At 36.4% G+C, this 21986-nt stretch overlaps 1 protein-coding gene and 1 pseudogene across 1 annotated transcript in view; one reads left to right on the forward strand and one right to left on the reverse strand.

Annotated features, from left to right (window-relative positions):
* MARCHF6 (membrane associated ring-CH-type finger 6) overlaps positions 1-21986 on the forward strand; it is a 72697-nt gene that overhangs the window by 41234 nt on the left and 9477 nt on the right. The window contains exons 16-23 of the mRNA XM_063085468.1: positions 1283-1402; positions 2202-2302; positions 5350-5487; positions 6462-6666; positions 8768-8837; positions 11789-11970; positions 14141-14275; positions 19618-19707. Of these exons, the coding sequence (XP_062941538.1) occupies positions 1283-1402; positions 2202-2302; positions 5350-5487; positions 6462-6666; positions 8768-8837; positions 11789-11970; positions 14141-14275; positions 19618-19707 (1041 nt within the window). The remainder of the gene's footprint in view (positions 1-1282; positions 1403-2201; positions 2303-5349; positions 5488-6461; positions 6667-8767; positions 8838-11788; positions 11971-14140; positions 14276-19617; positions 19708-21986) is intronic.
* LOC134371244 (U2 spliceosomal RNA) lies at positions 4916-5025 on the reverse strand (annotated as a pseudogene).

The raw sequence follows: 21986 nt of genomic DNA on the forward strand, positions 1-21986 counted from the left end.
AGTGGTTTTGAAGCAGGAACCTTAAGTATAGAATTATACTGAGGGTTCTTTATGTTTCCAGTTTACTTGCCAGATAGGTACCTTTACTAATCCTATTTTCAGAGTCTGGTCCTTACTAATGTGATGATGAAAACAGATTACTATTTGATTAGCATACAACTCAAGCTCATTCATTCAACAGATATTACTGAATGCTTACTAAATGCCAGACACCATGCTGTATGCTGAGGTAGTAGTGAGAAACAAAGGCATGATTCCTGTTCTCAGTTTTATAGCCTGGGAATGAATATATCTGTTGAGCTAATCAGCTTACTTCACTGAGACTAATGATGGAGATGTGCAGGGCTGGGAGGAGCAAAGGTGGGCAAATCCAGTGGGAACAGAGTACAGAAACATAAAGGCTGAGAGTGCTGTTCTAGGAGTATTTTGCTCTTCAAAAGATTTGAAGATGAGGAGAGGGTTTGGGGGCCAAAACATTCTCCTGAATCATGTAAGTTCAGTAAATTTGTTTTGAAAACAAAGCTTGCATATTTTCTTTGAGACTAAAGCAAATACAGTAATGTGTTTTTAAAAATTGCAATTATATGTAAACTCTACATCGTTAAGTGATAGTGTTTCATAATGAATTTTTCATTTTATCAATGTGGTATTTTTTTGTTGATACACAACAAAATTGTAGCGTTTGAGAGTTTGAACCTTAGAGATCATATGTTGTAACCCCTTATTTGGAAGATGGAGGAATATAGGTTTGGGCAAATTAGATGCTTTACAAAGGCTCAATGAGTTTGGATGATGCAGGTCTAGTACTCAGACTCATTTATTACCCTAACACCCCATAGCCTCTTGGGTGATAATTTCCGTTCAGAGAGGGAAAAAGATACGGGTAGTTAAATGATACTGAGAAGCTGTTGTGTTTCTCAATTAAGATAACCCCAAATCAGATCTTCTATTTAGGACATCTATTAATTGCAACATAATCCTTTCACCAGGTGATACAATACAGCAACAGTTGCATTTATTTATTTTTCATCACACACAGATGTAGATTTCTTGCCAAAATCAGTGAATGACTAAAAGCATCAAAGTACATCAAACACAGGGTAGTTTTCATAAAGATTCTGGTTTGAGAACTTCTTTTCCTAGGAAAACCATATGAATTTTCTGGGGCCTGTTTTAGATGCCATATAATTATAGGAGCTTATTTTTCTGTTAATGTTTTAGCTGGTATACAGAGGTTAAAGTAATTGGTGAATATTTATAGCATTTAAAAATGTATTTGCAGGTGCTTCGACCTGGTGTCTTATGGTTTCTAAGGAATTTAAATGATCCAGATTTTAATCCAGTACAGGAAATGATCCACTTGCCCATTTATAGGCATCTCCGAAGATTTATTTTGTCAGTGGTGAGCAGATCTTTTCATTGTTTTTGGAATAAAGTGTGCTGCCCTTTGGTTTCATTTAGATTTAGTTTTAGTTTTAGTTTTTTGATTTTTTTTTTTTTTTAATCAGGAGGCTGGTTTTGAATAACTTATCAACCTGTGGAACCCATTGCCAAGTAGCTGTTTTATTGGTTACTTTGTTAAAATAAGTAAATAAAATGATGTTTATGAAAACAAAGATGTCTTTTAGTTCCGTAGTAGTATAATTGATTGCCAAATTATGAGTGTCTGAATTACATTTAATTTGCATTGAAGCAATGGTGACTTACTATTGGCTTCTAAATTAAATTCTTAACAGAAGCATCTCAAAGTTTCTTTCCTACCTGGAAGAAGAAATTACTTAGTTAAATCTAAGATTTTCCAAAATAAAGTTTTAAAAGCAATATTGTGCCCCTTGGAAACTTTTGCAGCCATTAACATGGATCAAGTCTTAGATGGTTACAGGTGATTAAGTTGCAGACAATTCTGCTCCTTCACTGTAAATTTATAGCTCTCTCCTCACACACCGTGCAGTGATTATCCTTTACATTTCCTGTTTTAGCCTTTCTGTCCTAAAGAGAGGGGCACATCCTTACAGTGAGAGGAGTGGCCATCTCAGGAATGCATTTTTACACAAAGTGACCCAAAGGTGGTGTGTGGAGTGAGAACACTTGGGCTCTAGGAGGATACAGGCCTGGGCTTTGTCTTGGTTGAGTATGTTCAGGCAACTGCCTTTCTTGCGTGGGAGCGATTAACAGTGGTGTCGTGCCATTTCTTACTGCAGATTGTCTTTGGCTCTATTGTCCTCCTGATGCTTTGGCTTCCTATACGTATAATTAAGAGTCTGCTGCCTACTTTTCTTCCATACAATGTCATGCTGTACAGGTAAGTTCTTAAAATTCAGAATAGCTTTACTAATTTATCTTCATTAAGGTTTTGATATTCACATTACATTAAACATTTAAAGCATTCATTTCTTATAGATATTGGAAATCATCTGACAGTTAAATTTTGCCATATTCTAGATTATATAAACATTAGTTTAGTAGTTACATTTTTCCAAAGGAGAACATTTACTTCTCTGCAAATAAAGTATACATTTGTTCAGTGCTGAAGTGTTTTACCATACCTGAGAGTGTGTTAGTAGCATCATTTTTATTTTCAGATGCACATCATAATGAATGAAGCCAAAGTTATACATTTAATTATGGATTAAAAATACAAATCTTAGAAATGAAAAATCTTTTTTGGTTTAAAAACTTAAACCTGGAAACCTAATCTCTACCACTTATCCTGTGTTCCCCTTCGTGATTTTCATTATCCCCACAGTCATAATCCTTGTTGCAGGCAAATTAGGTTTCTTCAAATTTACTTCTAATCAGTCTTTAAGTATTGTCGATTCTAATTCCTTAAGATCTCTTACTAATCCAACTTGATTTACCACTGACTGCCATAGTTTAGGTCTTCCTCTTGCTCTCCATTTATAATCCATCTTCAATACCTCTGCCTCTAGATTTTTCTAAAAATTTGATTATTTTACTTCCTCCATTTAAAAGTTGTTCAGCCATTGCTTTGTAATCTACATGATAATATCCAGCCTATTTAGAATGACATACAAGGCATGGCATAATCTCACATTGCCTTTCCACAATCTTGTCCCAGCACTGTCTGACTTGAATTCTTCTCTCCAGCCGTGCTATACCACCATTGATTCTCCCCGGAATTGCCTAGCTATTCTTTGTTTTTCCCTCTCTGTTTACACGGACCTTCCTCCTCATGTTTGCCTGGCAGACTTTTGATATTCTTTCTCAAAATTCAGATCAAGGTTTTATTTTCCCTAACTAGAGTAAACCATCATCCCATCCTTTAAAGTTGCCTTCATTGGTATAATATTGATCTATTTTTATAGCATCTATTATTTTATAAATATTTGTTATTTTATCCAAGATAGCACAAATCATCTCTTATTTGAGTATTAATGCCTTGCACAGAAACACAGTTGTCCAAAAATAAAAGGTTTATTGTTGCATACATAGTAAAACCTCAGATCTGTATTTCATTAAGTTAGAATTGGCAGGTATTTATATCCTGATTCCTTAAAGTGGTAGAAAAAAATGCCAGTATGTAATTTGAAATGCAGAATCATTTTATTTCTTTGTTACTCTCTAAATAAAACTTTGTTTTTCTACACTTAGGATTTTTATATTTGGAATATGGTTCTCTCATTCTTACCTTTAGTTCATATGTAGTATGTATTTGAGTCCAATCATAATTAAAACTGGGAAAACACAGGTCTGGCTTTATGTATTTGGGGGATAAACCCATTTTGGTAGTCAGTTACACCTAGAAGTTTAGCAAAGCTTTTGTGCCATATAGTGTTTAGTTCATTCTTTCATTCAACAAAATTGAAGGCCTATTATATGCCAGATACTTTTCTATGCAGTAGAGATACAACAGTGAACAAAGCAGAATAAAAAATTTCTGCCCTTTTGGAACTTACATATTAGTGGGGAGAGACAGACATTAAAATAATTAAAGTATATAGTATGCCAAAAGGTCATAAGTGCTATGAGGAAAGATAAAGTAGGGAAGGGGGATAAGGAGTGTAGCCAGGATGAGGTTACAATTTAGGAAGAGTAACTGGCGAAAACCCGAGGGAGTGATATTTGAGGAAAGCCCTGAAGGAGGTGATAAGGGGTGAGTCATGTGGATCTCTGAAGGTAGAATGTCCTTGCAGAGGGTCAGGCAGGTACCATGGCACCCAGGTCTGTTTGAGGAGCAGCAGGGAGGCCAGTCTGGCTGCAGTAGAAAAGGGAAGGTGAAGTAGTTGGCCATGAAATCAACAGAGGTCATGTAAAGCCAGCTCCTAGAGACTATTGTAGGCTGCCCTCTCTGGCTTTTACCTGTGTGAATTGGAGAGCTCTTGGAAAGCTTTGAGCAAAGGAGTAATCCAATTTAGGTTTAAAGAGGGTCAGTCTGGCTGCTGTGATGAGTAGAGACTGAGTTGGAGTGGCCAGTTGGAAATAGGAAGCCAGCAAGGAGGAGGTGACATGCAGTGGGTGACAGATGTAGCAGTGGAGACTGTGAGAAGAGGTTAGGATATAGGATATTGCTAAGGTATAGTCAACAGGATTCTCTAGCTGTTTGGATATGAGGTGTAAAGAAGGGAGTCAGGGATCAGAGTTTCTGCCCTAAGCACCTGGAAGGATGGAGTTAACATTTACTGAGATGAGGACAACTGTGGGAAGAGGAGGATTAACAGAGAAGATTGGGAACTTGATATCGAATATGATAAATTTAAGAGGTCTAGTACATGTCAGTGTGAAAAGTTGAGTTGGCACTGTAGATGTTAAGAGTTAGGGAAGATGCCAGAGAAGTAGATAGAAATGTTTAGAAAGGTGCTATTTTAAGCCACATAAGGGTCGCATTCACCCAGAGAATGAGCGTAGATGAGAGGAGAGAGGACAGAGCATGGCGATCTTCAGTATTCTCAGGTTGGGGAGGTAAAGAGGAACCAGTCGGTCTTGATAGCCATTCAGGGAGAAAGAGTTTTAAACTGATAAGAACAGATACTACACTTGATCTTAGCCAAAAGGCCGAGAAGCGATGGGGAGAAAGAGTTTTGAGGAGGAAGAAGTGATTGGTTGTATAACATGCTACTAATATAGCAAGTAAGGTGAGAACCAGGACTTGAGCATCAGTTTAACAACATGAAGGTCATTGGCAACCCTTATCATGAACAATTTTGGTGGAGTTTGCAGGGAAAGCCTCACTGGTTTCAAAAGAAAATGGGAGGAGAGGTAGTAAGGACAGTGAGTTCATTCAGCTCTGTAAGGAGTTTTGTTATAATCCCATTAAATATTTAATGTAATATAGTTATAATAGAATATAGAATTCACATTATAAATCATGGCTCTTTGTAATTGTCTTAGTGATGCTCCAGTGAGCGAACTGTCCCTTGAGCTGCTTCTGCTTCAGGTTGTCTTGCCAGCATTACTTGAACAGGGACACACAAGGCAGTGGCTGAAGGGGCTTGTACGAGCATGGACTGTTACCGCTGGGTACTTGCTGTGAGTATGGGCAGCTAACTCCATAGGCCTGTATGCCATTTGTGTCCATTTAATAACCTTTCTGAAAAAGTATGTTCTACACCCCACTCAAGAAAAATTAGTTTTGATCAGAGACAATTTAGTAAGGTCTGTAGGTATATGTAATACTTATTTCTAAAATTTTTAAATTAAAAAACTTTTTCATGCCCACCTTTTTATGGAGAGTGTATGCATACTTTTATCCTCTTATAGATGTTTGCTGCTGGTCCAGTTTCTTTAACTTTATTACACAGGGTAAAACAATTTTTTTGGTGCATTAAAACCAAACCAACTTTATTTTAAAGATTCTTACCTGGTAAATGGGCTTTTCTCAGATTTGGGTTCTCAATCTTTTTAGTCAATATGTTGCATTTACTTATTTTTTCAAACTTTATGTGTATTATACTTATTTATAAGTTGAATCTTTGTTATTTAAAAGTTTTTCGGAGAATATTTGTCATTCTGTTGATACCTTAACATATGAAATATGGATTTATATTTGATTGAGCATCTATCCTTCTCTAACTGCTCCCTACCCCCTTCTCATTTTTTGCTTTAACTGATTTGTAGCTCGCAGGTTTTAGTTGGACTGCATGTTTCAGTAGATACAGTAGTCATCTATTGAGAAGGTTTTTTCCCTTAAGATCCTCACATAGAGTATCTCGAAGACTGTACTTTTTTTTTTCAGTTGCTGATTTCTTTTCAGATTCTGGCTGAAGAAAACATAAAATAGATTGAATTTATTGGGTATTCTATAAGTTAATTACTATTAAATTTAGAAAGGTTTAGTTTAAAGCAGGCACCAACATTTAGACGAAATTGAGGTAACAGTGCTCTGTATAGACTCTACATGTACATTTTCTACCCTTAGTAGTAAACATTAAGAAAATAAGCCTCATGTCTGCCATTCTGTTCTGACTGAAGTGAGACTTTTCACTGATGTAATTTTTGTACAGGGATCTTCATTCCTATTTATTGGGAGACCAGGAAGAAAATGAGAACAGTGCAAATCAACAAGTCAACAATAACCAGCATGCTCGAAATAACAATGCTATTCCTGTGGTGGGGGAAGGCCTGCATGCAGCCCACCAAGCTATACTTCAGCAGGGAGGGCCTGTCGGCTTTCAGCCTTACCGCCGGCCTTTACATTTTCCACTCAGGGTAAGTCCTGTACAGACTGAGCCAGAAATAGAATTCTTTCAAATTTCTGTTGAAAATTGGTACTGTTAGAATCCAGTTCTCTGTGTAGACATGTCTTATACTTTCCTGATGAAATCCATGTTTTATTATTCTCATTGTGCATTTAATATATGTAAATGATCAGATAAGTTTATCAAATTTTAGAGATGGGTCATAAAGTTGGGAATCCATGGGCTCTTACTCTTTGTTTGAGAGGAAAAACAAGATTCTAGAAAAATAAGAAAATAACATTATTGGTACATTTTAACTATGTATCAGGAACCTGAATGGGCATTTTAATATTTTTCTCCCATTTAATCCCCACCCAAATACTGCAAGATATGGGTGGTAATCTCATGTTGATAGTTGAAACTGACCGCCAGATTGGTTAAGAAAGCACTGAGTCTCTCTGGTCTTTAAACCAAGTGATCAGTCTGTGATTCACAATTTTGTCAGAGATGTAAGCTGATGACTATTGTATGATTAGTATGAAGTCATTTTTCATTTACATCCAGTCTGTTATATTTTAAATACCCTTTAATAATACACGCTTGTGAGTCAGATCATTTTGAAACTTGAGCAAGTTATTTAATGTCAGCCTCAGGGTTTATTTTTTTTTAATTATTATAAAAATAGTCATCATAATATGTTTATGGATGGATTACCTGTGGGTCAAATGTGTCCATTCATTCAGCAAACATATCTTGAGTGTCTATGATATTTTCAGTGCCCATGAGAGATTTAGAGAGTGTAAAACACAGTCTTTTGCCCTGAAAGAGCTTATAGTCTACTTGGAGAGATGAGAAAACCAACAGTGGCAGATTTGGGTTCTCATAATGAGTGTTTAGAGAGGAGGATGTGACTGCTTCAGTCAGAGGCCACTGGTTCATAGTATGAGCCCAAAGGAATCTTCCTGGAGGAGGTAGTGCCTGAACTGTTTTTAAAGTCGAGAGGCCAGACAGAGAAAAAAATGTAAAGTGGGAAGGACATTCCAGACATATGCCAGGACAAGGACATATTAGACATAGTAGGCTTGAAACTGCAGATAATTGAATATATTTAGTGGGGTATTTTCAGGGGAGAGGTGAGGGATGAGGGGAGCAGTGAGAGGTGAAGCTCTTGGTTGGGCAGGAACCAGATAGTGGAGAGCCTTGAACGTGCACCATGTTCCCTGAATTGTTCTTCCTGCTTCTGTGTTCCCTATGCTGCAGCTTATTCTAGAGGACTTTGCTGCATAACCCTGAGGGGAACTTAAAGGTCATCTTTTCCTTTATCTCTTAATCTTAAAAGCATACCTCATAATGAGCTCCCTTTTTCTTTTTCCCTGATGTTTTCTCAGCTCTTCAGAGACAAAAAAGGCCTTCTAAGCAAAAGGTACTTTCTAACCAGATCAGAGTCTCCTCTGAGTTTTATCATCTGTCCTCTTCAGGCTTCCCTCCAGAGCTGTGCTCTCTAGTCTTGTATAGAGGTATCTAAAAGGTAGAAGGCAAGCCATAGTCACTGCCATTCTGCCCTGGCAAACTGTTTCCCTCCTCTGTGTGTTCACTTTTATCTGAACTTCACAATAGAGGAGCCATTAGCTACATGTGGCTGTTTGCATTTACATGTAATTAAATTACATAAAGTTTTACTCATTCACACGTATCACATGTCAAGTGCTAATTTGTCACATGTGGCTCGTGGCTGTGGTGTTGGACAGTGCATATCTAGACATTTCTTATCATTGCAGAACATTCTGATTGGATAGCACTATTATTTGATAAAAGGTGATATTTTTATTTTGTAATGTCTCATTTTAATTAATAGCAAGGGAACATTTAAGCTGAATATGTTTTATTTTTATGCTCTCTGATTAAAAATATTTTTGCTTGTAACTTGTGGATGTATCTGATTATGTGAAAATGGACACTTCTTTTCCTTTTGTCCTAAATTATACGTAATTTTACCTAAAATAAAATTTTCCTTTTTATGTAAAATTTTCAGGAAACAGGCAGTTTCTTTTTGATGGGAGAACTGTGTTGATTTTTTGAGGATGTCATAAGATACATTGAGCATTTACGCATCTCTTTGTTTTACCTTGTAGATATTTCTGTTGATTGTCTTCATGTGTGTAACATTACTGATCGCCAGCCTCATCTGCCTTACTCTACCAGGTATGAGCTTATTCTAGCTTTCCACTAATAACATCATTGATTCTTTTTTAAAAAGGATTATAGTATCTTGCTGAGATACTATAATTTTTAATCAAATATAAACTTGAAATAGTTTTCCTCTCATTTTTTATTGAATATGGGATATTGATCCATTTGATTCTCCATCTCATTGGATTCATTTGGACTACAGGGGACAAAGGCAAGATATAAATTATGATTTGATTTTGGAAGTAAAGTACTTGTGGTCACTCAGTTTTCATGAATATTGTCTTACTACAGTATGGATTTACACAAAGTCATGTGTATGACTTAAGTCATTTTTTCAAGACAGTCTTTTGATGATAATTATGTTTGTTCACATTATGTAATTCTCTTTCCAATTTATAGCATGCTGTTGCTAGAGAACATTATGAAGCCAGACTGTTGTCCTTTATCATCTGATATTTCCAAATACTAATCTTCTATGGCATTAAGTTTGTTGGACATTTCAACTGATTAATGTTTCTTCATCTAATAAGAAGCTGTGGATGACTATAGTAGCTTGTCATTTTCTCTGGAGGTCAGGGATAAATGGGGGTGGAGTCCAGAGCCTGTGAGAAGTGGCAAAAGCAGCTTGTTCCCCCCCTCATTTATTGTTTGTATGCAGCCAGAAAGTTCTAAATCAAATTTATATGTGTTAACTGCTTAAATAATCATTAAGTGGAAGATAATTTTTCAGCTCTTGTTAAACATAAATGTATATTGAGTTATTGTCTTGATTGTAACACTAACTCAAAATAATTTTATAAATCAAATTTGTATTATTTGAATTTTCCCATGAGGGCTAAAGCTGGGAAAGAACAAATAGAAAAATTAATTTCAAATGCTATTTCTAAAATAAAAGAACATTTTCCAATTCATGAGAATTGTGATATTTCCTTAAACTGATAAAAATAAAGATTTTACCATTTCTACATAATGATTTTTGACCTTTAGTACTTTTCTCTTACTTAGTAACTACTCAAATCACAGCTGTTAAAAAGACAAAGTCTAGTTAACCATTTGAGTACAATGTAGTAAACATATTGCTGAGAAAACTTAGTTTTTTTTTTTTTTTTTTTTTGTCGTTTTTTCGTGACCGGCACTCAGCCAGTGAGTGCACCGGTCATTCCTATATAGGATCCGAACCCGCGGCGGGAGCGTCGCCGCGCTCCCAGCGCAGCACTCTACCGAGTGCGCCACGGGGTCGGCCCGAAAACTTAGTTTTTGAACTTTGGACATTTTTTTGTATTTGTGTTTTTACGTTTCATTTTCATGTTTTAATCAAGAATATTAAAATTTAACAAAAGAAGGAAAACTAGTTTTAGTATGTGAATTTGGCAATAAGAGTAATTTTGTTTCATTAAACATTGTTAACCAAGTGTTTCCCTTAAATCCAGTTCCACCATCTAGTGGAAAGAATGCAGATATTTTTAGTTAAGCATAGAAATGCTTAGACTTATACGTTTGAGGTGATGAGAATGCTTGTTCTCTTCATATGCTGTTTTTCTGTATCTGCAATTTAACTGATAAGTTACTCTCAATGAAAAACTAATCCTGTCCTCTCAAAAACACTTTTTAGATTAGATGTATGTAAAGTGTGGAATAGAAAGTGGCCATTAAGTTTAAAACAAAAAAAGTCCCCCAAATCAGGAAACACAAACCCTCTAGTAGAAATATATATAGAACCTTAGACATTTCTACAGAATTATCAAATACTAATCTTCTGTGGCATTAGTGATCAATGATGATTTTGATATCTTTAAATTAACATGCACATGTGTTTATTTCATGTAACATTTACATATATATGTCTTTAAAAGAGTTATTTTCACATCCAGGCTATTTTGTGAGTTTGCAAGGAGCCTGGTTATTAGCATTATGGATTGTAAGACTTGACTGTTGAGTTGGTTTAGTTTGATTTGGAGACAATGGAGTCCAGTGGTCAAGAACATGAGCTCTGTCATGTGGACATGCATTCAAATTCCGCTCCACTCTGTGTAACTTTGGTTGGTCAGTTGCTGACTCTCGGTTTCTTAATCTTTAAAGTGGAGGTCATACCATCTCAGGGGAGGTGTTGGAAGGGTGAATGAGATAATGTATGGAGGAACATGGTCAGTATGTCCACTATCTCCTTCTAGGTATTCAAAAATAATACCACCATATTAAAAATGCAATCTATAGAAAAAAATACACTGGAAAATTGGGTTTTGCTGTTCCCGCTAGCCTTATTTAGAATTAATCATGTAAAGAAAGTTACTAAATTGTATAAATGATGTTGTGGGTACACTGTATAACTTATTTCTAACAAGTTTTTGTGTGAAGCAATCCCTTAGACAGCTCTCAAATCTGTTTCTTACATTCCAGTATATTTAGATGATCTTAATTTTTTTCTAAGAAAATTAATATGGTATTCTTTGATTATTGTGCTTTAAAATGTTATTGTGTCTACCCCTTATTAAAATAAGCTTAGTTTTCTGTCTTGATGAACTAGCCACAGAAGAAAGTTACTCTAAATTATTTGTAATGTTCCTAAATATTGAAAGTATTGACAGCACAAATAATAGCAAAGAAATTCTCCACCTTTGTCCTATTATGTGCATAATGATTTCAATTGGTGATAAAAACAACAAAATCAACTATCCCTTCAAAAGCTTGTTAAGACCCAAGAGATTGAGTAATTGGCATGGCAAATTAGAGCACATATCCAGGAGAGTTTGTCCCTAATGACTTACTCTGTTTTGGTTGTGTCTTAATCAAATAATTGTGCATTCTTTAGAGTTTGTGATTTTTGTCTTTTGTGTGTGTGTTTTAGTGAAGACATTGATATATCAAAATGTGATCTTTTTCCGAACATGAAAATAGAACAACATCAGGATTACAGTTGTCTTTACCTAGCCACATGTTTCATTTGTCAGCCTTTCTTTTTTCAGTATTTGCTGGCCGTTGGTTAATGTCGTTTTGGACGGGGACTGCCAAAATCCATGAGCTCTACACAGCTGCCTGTGGTCTCTATGTTTGCTGGCTAACCATAAGGGCGGTGACAGTACTGGTGGCGTGGATGCCCCAGGGACGCAGAGTGATCTTCCAGAAGGTTAAAGAGTGGTCCCTCATGGTAGGTTTTTATAATAAAAGACTGATCTTGTCTGATAAAAGTAGTGTACGTATTTCAGTGATTTTTTTTTTTTAAGTTTTTTCCCCCACTTTTATCTCCTCATTATGCTGATAGTGTCAAGAGAGTTTTTTTTTTTTTTTTTTTTTTTTTTAAATTAGGAGGACTATTCCTTTAAGATAGTAGCTTTCTGGTTCATTCCGAGAGCTATAGTCCTAAGTTCAGATGTATTCGAAGGTTAAAAAAAAACATGCTACCATGTGATCCAGTAAGGCCCTTAAGTAATATAATTAAGAATTAGAAAAACTTATATTTGGAGATTGATTGCATTTTTAAGGAATGAGATATTCTGTAGAATTTAAAATCAAGCTTAAGTAGAATTTTCCTTTATTGGTATTTTTTCTTAAATTTGATTTTTTTGATCTATTTGAATATGTGAAATCTTGACTTCAGGATCCAGTTGATGTTTTTCATATCAGTGGGATTCTTTTAATTACAGTCTGTTACTAATTCAAGAATGTCTTGGCTACTATTAGTGTGTAATAAGTAAAGGAAATTATTGCTCTCAGTAAAGAACTGATTACTACAAATGTAGAGTAAAAAAAAACAAAACAAAACACTAAGATGATTATCCAAGATTGGTGATTTATGTGTGTGTGTATGTGCATGACATTGTCTATGCCTGGGAAATATGTTCAGGTCACTACGTATGCCTTTTCATTCGTATAATCAACTGTAGTTTTGTATGTGAATTTATATTTTGATTTCACTTGAAGTTTAATATTTGTTTAATATGAGTGTTGAAAGAAAAACATAAAATCCATTTTATAGTGAGAGATTCATTGTATATTATGAGCGGAGGTGTTTAATTGCTATTTAATCTATAAGATAATGAGAAACTTAACTAAATTTAAAATACAGAAATCAGCTAATTCCAGTTTTTTATTTGATATTCTTCTATGTCATCACAAATTGCAATGTAAGGAAGCAAGAGCTGCATCTTCCACACACACTACTTATTCTCTTGTTGTTGAAACAGATGTGCTGTACTCACTGAGGCTAACTTAGGAAAAAGAGAGGTCATCAGAATCCAAGGCCACTTTAAAGACTGATTTTTTTGGCCACGATTTCATAGTTACTCTTTATATCTTGTTTTCTCTTTGTGTCAACTTGATTCTCATTTTGCCACTTTAGTCCAAATTCTAGAGCAGCACTGTCTAATGCACTAGCCATGTGGCTAAATGGTTATCATATTGGGTAGGTAAGGACATTTCTGTCATCATAGTAAGTTCTGTTGGACCATGCTGTTTTACAGGGAGCCAGATTGATCAGCTCAGTTCATTACCTTAACTAGGATGGTGCAGAGCCCTTCCTCTATACCAGTCCACCTCAGGGGTCACAGGTCAGACTATGCGTGGGCCACCCTTGGGCCAGGGGCCTCTGCCAGTCAGTGGGTTTTCTTGGACAAACAAAAGCCTAGTCCTGAGAATGGGATTGTGAGAAAACAGCACAGCCACCTGGTTAATATATATAGTAAAATGAGTTTTCTGTGATTTCCCTTTTATAGCGGCAATACATAGTAATTTCAGGTCTTTATTATATGTAGTTAAGAAATCTTATAAAATGTGTAAAGGCTGTTTAAGGTAATACAGTTGGTCTTCTGTATACATAGGTTCTGTATCCATGGATTCAATCAAATGTAGATTGAAAGTATTGAAAAAAAGAACTAAAAATTAACAGTATAACAAAAAATAATACATACTAAAAAAATACAGTATAAGAAATATTTACATAGCATTTACACTGTGTTAGGTGTTCTAAGTAATATAGAGATGATTTAAAGTTTACAAGAGGAGGATGTGCATAGATTATACACGGGTACTTCAAAAATTTCATGGAAAAGTGGAATTAAAAGATAATATTAATCTTTCCGTGAACTTTTCGAAGTACTCTCATATATGCAAATACTATGCCATTTTATATAAAGGACTTGAGCATCCATAGATTTTGGTATCCACTGGGGGTCCTAGAACCAGTACCCATGGATACTGAGGATGACTGTATTATTCTATTAGGTATCAGGTCAAAGAAGAAAAACCTCAAAATGGTATGAAGAGTTTGGCTAAAAGTCAGAAAGATCTTCCTAACTACTTGGTCTCTTATTTCCTGCTAGATAATGAAGACTTTGATAGTTGCCGTGCTGCTGGCTGGAGTTGTCCCACTCCTTTTGGGGCTCTTGTTTGAGCTAGTTATTGTTGCTCCCCTGAGGGTTCCCTTGGATCAGACTCCTCTTTTTTATCCATGGCAGGTAAATGCATGTCTTTTGCTCATAATAATTTGTTGAGAATTTGGATCAGAAAAAAGTTCTTAATTATTTTAAATGATTTTACTTTTAAGCAGTTAGTTTAGAAAGACTTCTTAATTTTTTTTTCTATTCCAGGAACCCTTGTGAAATTGTTTATATAAAGCCCTTTAATCTTTTGCTTTCAAAATATGCAGGCCATATAACTCCTTTAAAAGAGCTTACATTATAGACTGAAATGTCACTATTTATTTAGTCTTCTCAATATTTAAAGATAAAAACTAACATGTTGATCTTTTCACCTTTGAGCTAGAGTGAAGTACCTTGCTCCTTTTGACTTTGAGACTTTAATACTTTTGAATAATTACAGCATGTTTTCCCACGAGGTCACAGTCTCATTAAAAAGAGCATACTGAGAAACCATGTAGGTCACAGTAAAGGTCTTAAAGGTCGTGGAAAAATAGATTTAACTTTTCATTGGAAAAGTACATAGAGCCCAATGCTTTTAACATAGAATTAAGATCTCAAATTCTTAATAGATATAAGTGAAAGAAGAGCTAGGCCTTGACTTTAGTAATTCAGAGGCTTTTTGGCCTTGTTTTTACCTCTTCTTAGTGTATTACAATGGATTTTCTGGAAAATGAAAATTATTTGGGCCATATTTTCCTTCCTCTATTGCAGATGGAGAACCTCTACAATCTTCATTTAACAGAAGATATTTACTTAAGTGCTTTAATGTGTACCCAAACCCTATACTCTGTCCCAGATGAAAATGAAGCCCGCACAGGAACTTCCTGAGGAACTTAACGTTTCCTGGTGGGAAAGCTAGACAGGCACATAGGTGGCTCATGGTGTGATTAGGGAAACACAAGGAGCTATGACATCACGTAGGAGGTATTTAAATAGATTTGGGCATTTCAGATGTAGTTTTCTGTAGAAGATAATTTCTAGGACAACCTAATTGGTAGAGAACAGAGGAGTGGGTAAGAAGAGTAAGAAATATATTATAGGAAGGAGCCCATTGGCAGACCTGGAAGTGAGACAGAGCATGCATACATGGGTAACTGCCTCTAATCCAGCCTGGCTCATAGATGAGAATCAGTGGAAGAAATGAGTAATACAGGCAAGTACAGACAGTCCCTCCCTGACTTATGACGGCTTGGCTTATGACTTTTTGACTTTACGATGTGTGAAAGTGACAGGCATTCAGTAGGTACCGTACTTTGAGTACACACACAGCCATTCTGTTTTTCACTTTCAGTGCACAGTATTCAGTAAATTGCATGAGTTATTCAATTTTGTTATAAAATAGGCTTTGTGTTAAATGATTTTGCCCAACTGTAGGCTAATAGTGTTCTGAGCACGTTTAAGGTAGGCTTGGCTCAGGTAGGTATATTAAATATGTTGTTGACTTATGATATTTTTAACTTACTGTGGGTTTATTGAGACATAGTAGCACTGTATGTTGAGGAGCATATGTATTTTAAACAGATGTTATGCCTTTCTGTAAAAGCTGTATTGCAGGGTAGTTAAATAGCATCAGTTGAGGGAAAGAAGCTTTTTAAAAAAAAAAACAGAATAATGCCAGCTAATAAAGGTAGAGAGATTAACAGAATTGGAAAATCACTGTTTTGCAGTACCTAACACAGTAATTGATTCCAGCAAGAATTGTCAATAGATGTTGAACCTGTTGGGTGAAAGGTTGATAGGTCTTCAGTTACTAAGTTACTGTTGCTGCATAACATGGTAGTGGCCTAAAACAACCATTTTATTTTATCTACAGTGTTTGTGGGTCAGAAATTAAAACGGGGCATATAGGTTTGTCTCTCCATGATATCTGGGCCCTCATCTGGGAAGATTCAGTGGCTGGTAGTGATTTGACAGCTGTGGCTGAAATCATTTGGAGACATCATCACTCGTGTTTGAGGGTTACTGCTGATTGTTGGCTGGCACCCATCTGGAGATGTCTGCTGCAATTCATAGATCTGCTTGGGCTTCTTCACAAGAGCTTGGTAGCCTCAAGATAGTTAGGGTAGAAGCTGCATCACCTTTTATGACCTCATCGCAGAAGACTTACAGCATCACTTTTCGTTATATTCTACTGGGTGCAAGCAAGTCACAGAGGTTGACTTGATTCATGGAAAGGGGATATACTTCTCCCACTTGATGGGAGAAGAATTAATGGGCATGTGTTGACACCATCACAATGTAGAAATGGTTATTTGCATGATGGCAAATTGTCATTTTACAGATTACTTTGTAGTCTCAAAGGGAAACACAATTTTATAATGGAAGGGTCCAGCAGACAGTACCCTAACCCAGTCAGTAATCAATCATAGCATCACTACTAGTGAGGCAAATGGATATTATCTGCCTTCCAGTGTTATGCAGTGCATAGCACTGAAAAAGGGCAGAGTAATTCCTGCCATCGAGGAGCTGGTCTGGTACCAGGATTTAGTGTTCTCCTATTCGACATAAACAGTTTCACAGAATATCAGTATCATAGAAGTCAGCTCTGTGACCATGATAGAGCAAGGCAAAAACAGGACTCCCCTGTTATCATGTATGAACACAGAACATGAGCTTTATCCAAACTACAAAAATGACCAAACATCCGTTTTTCCTGGTTACTGTGATTGGCTATTGCTTTATTATTAATTACAGTTGTAGCCTCATTCTGTCCCTTTTTCTGGAAAAGACTTATTAAGATAACAATGCAGACTGCTCTGCTTTCTAATAGCATCTGATACACAGCAAAGCCTTACTTCCTTAAATCCTCCCTCAAATCCCTAACATAAGCTGAAATCCTATAATAAGCCCTTTCTAACACTCTTACTGGAGGTCCCCAAGTTTCCCAGGCTATGTGTTTTCCCTTGCTACAGTGAGTAATAAACACAACTTGTTCAGTTACACATGTGTTCTTGGTGAACTAGATAGACTCCAGCATTGCCTATGAAGCTATCATCACCTTGAAGAATTCTTTGATACTATCAGATTTTTAAAAGCTTATGTATTGTGACACAGCAGTTTGACTTTTTAGAATCTGTTGCAAAGAGACATCTCTGTGTGTGCAGGAGGCATGAACAAGGCTGTTTCTGCTAGTTCGTCACGTTTTTTATAATGGCAAAAAAATGAGAAGCAACCCAGATGTCCATCAACAGGGAATGGCTAAATAAAATGTGCTATATCTGTGCTTTGGAATTCAGTACAACAGTTGAAAAGAATGAAGTAGAACTGTTTGTTTTGATATAGAAAGCTCTAAGAAATGTTTGAGTGGAGGAAAAGCACAAGCTGTAGGCAGATATATGCAACATAGTATCCTTAATGTTCTGCATAAAACCGGCAAGTTTTTGAAAGAAGAGCGGCTTACTTATTCTCCATTCCTGAATAAATTCCCTGCCTTTCCTATAGCAAGCAGCTGCCGATCTCTGGGAGACTGGGTTCATTTGGAATTCTAGCAGAGGAACTAGTGTGGTATGTCCTGTCCTGTGGAAAGGGACTGGAAAGCAGTGGGTCTTGAAAGAGCTCAAACCTCAGGGATCTGTAGACCTCCTCAGGTGAACATAAACCTCACTTGGGTGCCTTCTGGACTCCCAAAAGGCCAAGAAAAAGTTGAATTGGTACGTTGGATCTTCCCTACGTGTGAGCGTGGAAGGGTACAGAAAGAGCAGAGAAGCTTTCTCCATATTCCTCAGTAGGAGACTGTTGGCTTGCTATCCCAAAGGTCTGAAGATGTTAAAATATCCTTTTGCAGCCTTTTAGAATATTTTCAGTTATACCTGAGCCTCCTCTCGCTGCAGAGGAAAATAACAATTGTCTGAGAGCGGTTCAGCAGCTACAGGAAGAGAAGTCAGAAAGACCAATCAGACCATGTGCCAGTAACAGAACTGATTGAGGAGCTATGAGCTTTCAGAGAGAAGAATAAACACAGCAGACTGAGTGCAGAACGTGCACACACACACACAGGAACAGCAGCACTAAAACAGAACACAACTGCTGTGGAGCTACATAGTATGAATTTCAAACAAATGCAGTAGATGAATAAAAATGTGGACAGATTGGAGGCCTGAGAGATCAGTGCAAGAGGAGGAAATTGAGGGGAAAGGCAGGTGTCTAGAAAACTAAACATTAATGGGAATTCCAGGAAGGAAAAATGTGAGGCATCATTGAAACAAAAATAGAAAAATTTTAACTGAATTGAAGAATGATCTGATTCTTTAGGTTGAAAGAGCTTATTAGATTTGCCGAGATTGAAATCAATGAGATGAGACTGAAGAGAAAAATACATATTGGGGGCAATCTTAGTAAAATTTCTGAATTCTCAGGATAAAGAGAAATCTTAAAAGCTTCAAAAAAAAAAAAATCATACTGCCATTGCACATTTTTCTGTAGTATTGAAAGCCATATGATAGAAAAGAATTTATAGACAACTGAGATAAAAAGGGCAAAAACCAAGCTTCCCATACGCAGACAAACTGTTCATTCATCAGCTGTTCATCCATGGGGGAAGATGTGGAGTATGTAACCAAATGCTAGTAGTAGTTGTTGCTGGGGAGGGATCAGGATTTGGGGTGGTGGTCACAGAGGATTCCAGCTTTCTCTGTACCGGTTTCAATTTTGTAGAAGAACAGATCTAAATTTTGTATGTTTTTTTTTTTTTCTTTAATACCTGCATTTTTAAAAAAGTAAACAGAAACCAGATTGTGAAGGGCTTTGTGTGCCATACTAAGGACTTTAGGGTTGTAAGCAGGGAATTCTTCCATAATCTGATGTGCATTTTAAGAGATTACTAGGTTGAGGAGTGGCAGGTGAGCACCATGAAGAGCATGGTGTGCAGTGGTACTGGGAATGGAGAGCAGTAGAGATTCTAATAAAAATTTAACAGGAGAACCACAAGTATTCCAAGCTAGAAGCTATCTGTGAGCCTTTGGAATCGTTTCTTTAGGCCAGACCTGGCTCCACAGTTGTCTCTTGACGTAAATCAGCTCAGTCAAAACCAATATAACAGCTTAAAGATAGTTTGATGAAATAAAATCATGGCATTTATTTTATTTGTTTGTTGAGATCTCCATTAATGTCCACTTTTTTCCCTAATTCTCTTGGGAAAATAATGTAGATTTCCAAAAGATACAAGAATTATTTTTTGTTGGAAGCATTCAAGTTGAACCATTTGAGAAAAAAAATTGCCTGAAATTTTCAGTATATATTAGTCTTCTGTAAAATTGTTACCACTCTTGCAGAACTGATGTTTTAAAGTGAAATAATGTAAGAAAATTGTATAGCCTCTCTGTTCGGTTTACTGTTAAAAACAATGACAAAAATGTGTTAAGTGTTTTTTATTCCTGTAGGACTGGGCACTTGGAGTCCTGCATGCCAAAATCATTGCAGCTATAACATTGATGGGTCCTCAGTGGTGGTTGAAAACCGTAATTGAACAGGTAAGCAAAATCAGTTTTCAGAGAATGACATTCTGGACGTGATCATGATTATACTTGGCTAATAGAACTCTTATTTTTCATTTTTGTACTTTTCTACATTTTCTTTAATGAGTATATATAACTTTTTTTTTTTTAAAGATAAGGCAGTTTTGTTTTACCTCTGTACGGGAGAAAAAATAATTTTTTCCTCAACCCTCATGAATTCTAAATTAGAATGGACCCCTGTAACAAAAGAAAGATTAACGAGAAAAACAAATAGAAATTTATTAAAGTACATATTTCATATATGTATGGGAGACACTCGAGGAATGAGTAAATTCTCAAAGAGGTGGCTTAGAATTCCTATTTATGTAGCATCTTTAACTAAGAATAGTACATTTTTAGAGAATTGACAGGGCAAAGGAAAAGAACTTTAAGTCTCTAGGGGTGGCAAATTGGGGCAAGGCAAATGACTGGCAGATAAAAGTTAGTTAGTAAAGCTTTTTACTGTAGATTCCCCTCGTGCCATCTTAAGTATGTCTTAAGTTGTTGGTAGTGGTCAGTGGTTAACCTTTGTCCTCCCTAATGAGAGGGCAGTGTGGGCTGTCTTTTGTCTTTATAAGTTTGTGTCCTGCTTTTAGGTAAATGGAGGACAGAGAGCTTTCCTGCCTCTGCTTCTCAGTTGCCTTCAGCCCAAAAGAATCCTTATTCCAAAGAGGCATATTTTGGGGGTGGCATATTCTGGTTTCCCATACTATCATGTATTTTCATCAACCACTCTTAAGTGTTCCCTTATCTGAAGTAACTAGTAGCTTAAAGTACCTAGAACTCTGTCTAAAGTAGAGGCAGAATGATGATATGTGCTCTTTTCAGGGCAGGAGTTCTGGAGAAGCTTGGTATTTGGGTTTTTAAGCCTGTAGTCGATTAGAGGGAAAATGGTTATTGCTTGAGGCAATAAGTAAAAGAAAAGGCAGGAAAAAATGTATATTTAAAAAGCAGAGATGTTCAGGAGTACAGTAGTTCCGCCTTATCTGTGGGGGATACGTTCCACGACCCCCAGTGGATTCCTGAAACCATGGGTAGTACTGAACCCTATTATACTATGTTTTTTCCAATACATAAATACCTATGATAAAGTTTAATTTATAAATTGGGCACAATGAGAAAGTAACAACAATAACTAATAAAAAGTAGAACAATTGTAACAATATGCCAACATCACTGCACTTGTGCTTTGGGACCATTATAAGTAAAATAAGGGTGACTTGAACACAAGTGCTGCAATACCACAACAATCTTAAAACCGAGAAGTGACTAATGGGCAGGAGGTGAGTGGGTAGCATTTACAACATGGATACACTGGACAAAGGGATGATTCATGTCCCAGGCAGGATGGAGCGAGATGGGGCACAAAATTTCATCATACTGCTATATTGATGCACAATTTAAAACTTATGAATTGTTTATTTCTGGAATTTTTCTTTTAACCAGGCTGTGGTTAACAATGGGTAACTGAAGCCACAGAAAGCAAAACTGTGGATAAGGAGGTACTACGGTATTCTAGCTACATAGCACTAAAGACTATTGCTGTTTTATGGAACCATCAGATAATTTGGTCATTTTGGTAGTAAACTTGAAAAAGGTAGATTATGCTTTTGTGTTTTGATAATAAGACTAGGAAATATAATTCATCTTAGGAAGATTTCTATCCAGTGTAGCCAATGCAACAGATTTTGGTACTTAATTTCTCTAAGCTTTAGTTATCTAGAAAATGTGCTTGTAGACAACCCTCTTATCTTTAGGTCAGTGCCAGATAAATAAGGTGTTAGAATTATGCAGCAGTAAAGGTATACCTCCTTTTGATGTACGGGAAGTAAAGACAGTAGTTTTCAGCCCAGTGTGCGCAAGAAAATTAGTCAAAAAACTGCCTGTACCCTCAAGATTTTGATTTTTAGGAGTGGGGTGGAGGGAGCCAGGGAATTGCTGTGTGTTTGCATGTATCTGTAAAGTACAGGCTAATTCTGAACTTCTCTGTGAGTGCAATGGATTGGAGGCTCATGGCTATATGCCCCTTCATGATCTGAGTGCAGGCCAGTTCACTCTAGAGTCTCCAGGTAGGACTCTGGCCTTTGTGAAAAAGTGTGGCAATAAGGGATTATTCACAGCCGGATCAACATCATTGATCTTTGTACTATTTTGCTCTCTAATGCATTTTTTTCCTCACACTTGTTTGTGTGTGTGTGCAAACTTAAGTAAAACTGTTGGGATTGGTTGAGAAACACTGGGGTGCCTTGCTTCAA

This window comes from Cynocephalus volans, chromosome 2 (genome assembly GCF_027409185.1).
Source record: "Cynocephalus volans isolate mCynVol1 chromosome 2, mCynVol1.pri, whole genome shotgun sequence".
Lineage (NCBI taxonomy): Eukaryota > Metazoa > Chordata > Mammalia > Dermoptera > Cynocephalidae > Cynocephalus > Cynocephalus volans.